At 31.8% G+C, this 3,145-nt stretch overlaps 1 protein-coding gene across 1 annotated transcript in view; it reads right to left on the bottom strand.

The window, feature by feature from the left end:
• The window catches only part of LOC111087384 (cilia- and flagella-associated protein 74-like), a 61,924-nt gene that overhangs the window by 42,873 nt on the left and 15,906 nt on the right, over positions 1-3,145 (bottom strand). Inside the window, exon 6 of the mRNA XM_022393840.1 lies at positions 1,130-1,263. Coding sequence (XP_022249548.1) covers positions 1,130-1,263 — 134 coding nt within the window. The remainder of the gene's footprint in view (positions 1-1,129; positions 1,264-3,145) is intronic.

Genomic DNA, 3,145 nt, shown 5'->3' with positions numbered 1-3,145 from the left:
TTAGTTACTATACTGGTTCTTGTATATGATTTATGATAGCTTTCACTACACAAGAAGGGATTGGTCTTCTGTTTCTTTTTCCTAATTTACCATACACCCAATAAGTGTAATATCTATAAGCAGCTGAATGTACAGATCTGAAATCAAGATATGCTCATTATTATTATTACTAATGTTGTATTGTCACAAACAATTTTAAAATGAATTTCACCTGTTTGAGATTAGATCAGGTAGTGGGCCTTTTTGCAATGAATCATGTATTGTATGTAGTACCAGTCACAGAACATCATGATCTAAACATAGGGTATTGAATCATTCATATAATGTGATACACCCATCAAGATCCAGTTCTGTAAGTTTTTCTCTGACCTATGGACACTCTTTACAACAAAAAGGCTCAGTTAGCATTGGTAAATATCCCTTGCAAGTACACCAGTCAGTGTTTCCTAGATGGTCTGATAATTATTTCATCCAATTCATGGTCATTGTCACTGCTATTCTTTGTTTCGATCTCAATATTTTTAGTTAGAACAGACTGTTCTTCATCTGGTGATCTCTGGCTTGAAACTGTACACTTGTACTTTCACAATATTATCCATTTTAATTACGATACTGACACAAATAAATGAAAAATAATCACAGGCTGATCTATTCCTATTTGTTATCACAGCTTAGCACAGGTGACATCATTTTCAAGTTCTGACAGTTGATTGGCTTATCAGCCTTCACCAGCCTTGAGCAATGCTGTCCCACAGTTCACAAAATATGCTGCACTTTTGAATGTTTGCTTCTAAGCTATATGTGGAGAGATGGAGTTGTTTTTTTCCCCATGCATTGTGGCTAACTTATCATAGCATTTATTTAGAGTGTAGATCATTAAAAAGGAAATACGTTTTACTAGTGAATGGTTCTTTTAAATAATGTGAAAATAATAAATAAATTATACAAATCACTGTAAGAGAAAGAGAAAAATAGGATGTATCTTTTGGCCAAATTACCTTTACTGGGACATCTCAACTAACACCAGAAATACAAAAAATAAAGAAAATCTTATTGTTTCACACTAGTATTGGTTTTTCTTTTCAAATAAAAAAAATATTTCCACATAATGGAGGTATAACTAACTGACCTGCCAGATAAAGTCTTAGAATAAAGTGACCACTGGTATTCACCAGGCTTCAAAGGTGAGAATATTACATCCAGTTCTACAGTTTCTCCAGGTAATAGTCTCATGAAGCCATCACCAGGTTGCACATCAGCAAACTAAAGAAAGACAATACAGAATCAAACTTTCCACATATACAAGAAATGAATTAAATGTATATTGTAAATTTTACTGGAAATTAATCCCATTCATATCACTCACTCTAGAACACCTACCATTTATTTTGAAGAAATGTGATAAAACTTTTTTTTGTAAATTTTAGATGATATCTACTAAGTTTTTCATATGGATAACACCTAAAATTTTAGAATCAAGTAAGTGTTAATAAAACTTTAATTTGTGGGTTATACATGAGCACTATAATACATGCTAAACATCTTTTTGAAGCATTCTGATATTAAAGATTTGATCTAATAACTATCATTAATTGTAAGGGTATCCAACTGATGAAGCAATGAATTCTCAGAATTTGTTGAGGCTTACTATTTTGCATTAAATAAGAACAGCAGTTAACCTTATGAAAAGGTAAGTGACATGTATTACTTGTGACATAATGACCTCTGCTGCCTAACCACAAAGAAATGACTGGAATAGTAAACGTTTGTCAACAACAGGTTATGCACTATTTCTTAGCTGCCTAGCAAAATGTATATGAACATTTGGTAATTATCATAATACAACAGATTTCAATTAGACACATTTGATTTTGATGCAAAGAATATTATCCATAAATAACGTAATATGAATACTTTTATTCTTATCTATGGTAAAGTTAAAACAGTTTGACTTCGAAAAGAAAATTGTTTGTGTTCTAAATCTCAAGTTTACTGTTATTATTAAAGACATTATAAACAAATACTTGCATGTTTTATTCATTATTAAAATATATTTATACTATAAATTTCCTTTGATTAATAATTTGTGAATTTTGTGCAGTCTGTCCAAAACCATTTTGATTTTTGTAAAAAATGAGTGTTTTTGCTAGAGATGAGTTACTAAATAACTTATAATTGTATAAAATGTTTTGAATTTTAAAATTCAATGAGCTTTAAAGAAATTCATATCAATTAGAATTTTTAATCTCCTGATTCTTTCATATTTTCATCTCAATAACTTACAGTTAAAGTTCTGCTTTCTGTATTCCAGTCAATGTCAGCACGTGTATATAAAACAATTACATATACAATATACAAACATACCCCCTCAGATTTAAGATAAAGACTCTTATGCCATCAATTAAACACCTAAACAGAAAAATTAGTTTTTAACAAACATATAGAATGTTTTGAATAATTGGTCCTTCTCATCTGAAAAACAATGATATTGTTACGTCTCCGTTTGTTCGTTAATTTTCCGTAAATTCGTTCCAACGAAACTTTAGCGACACAAGTCCTTTCTTAAATAAAACTGGTTTATTCTTTCTGAATATAACTTTGCGATACACTTAATTTCAACAGTTGCGCTATAACAAACGCTATAATTCTCAACGAACGTCTCATATTCTCTCTCCGCAGTTCAATTACACACACATTGTGACCGTCTTATATATACAAGACTACACTATATCTGGAAGGATCCCGAGATTTAAAGAAAGAACGTGAATGTTCGAGAACGACGTGGCGTGATACTAGTCACGTGACCTCTGCTGACGCAACACTGCCCCACCTTAGTATTGTTCGGGACGAACAATAACCACATATAATAAACGAATAACAATTAACAATAACTTAATTAAATGTACAGAATTACAAAATTACAATTCAACAAAATCTCTTAATTTTACGGGACGTATCTTCTTCCGTACTGGTCTCCGTCTCGTTGGCTTCTGCTTCATGTGGGGTTCATCTGCTTTATCAGGAAATGTCCTATCATTGGTAACAGTCACATCAGTGGTAGTAACTTCATCAAGAGCTTCACCGTTTCCCTACACAAAACTGAGTAAAGTTTCTTCTTTGATGGTGGCTTCTTCGGGTGGCACGT

Source organism: Limulus polyphemus, unplaced genomic scaffold, assembly GCF_000517525.1.
Source record: "Limulus polyphemus unplaced genomic scaffold, Limulus_polyphemus-2.1.2 Scaffold2086, whole genome shotgun sequence".
NCBI classification, from domain to species: Eukaryota; Metazoa; Arthropoda; class Merostomata; order Xiphosura; family Limulidae; genus Limulus; species Limulus polyphemus.
The sequence above is the reverse complement of the archived record's forward strand: the minus strand, read 5'-3'. Positions and strand labels throughout refer to the sequence as shown.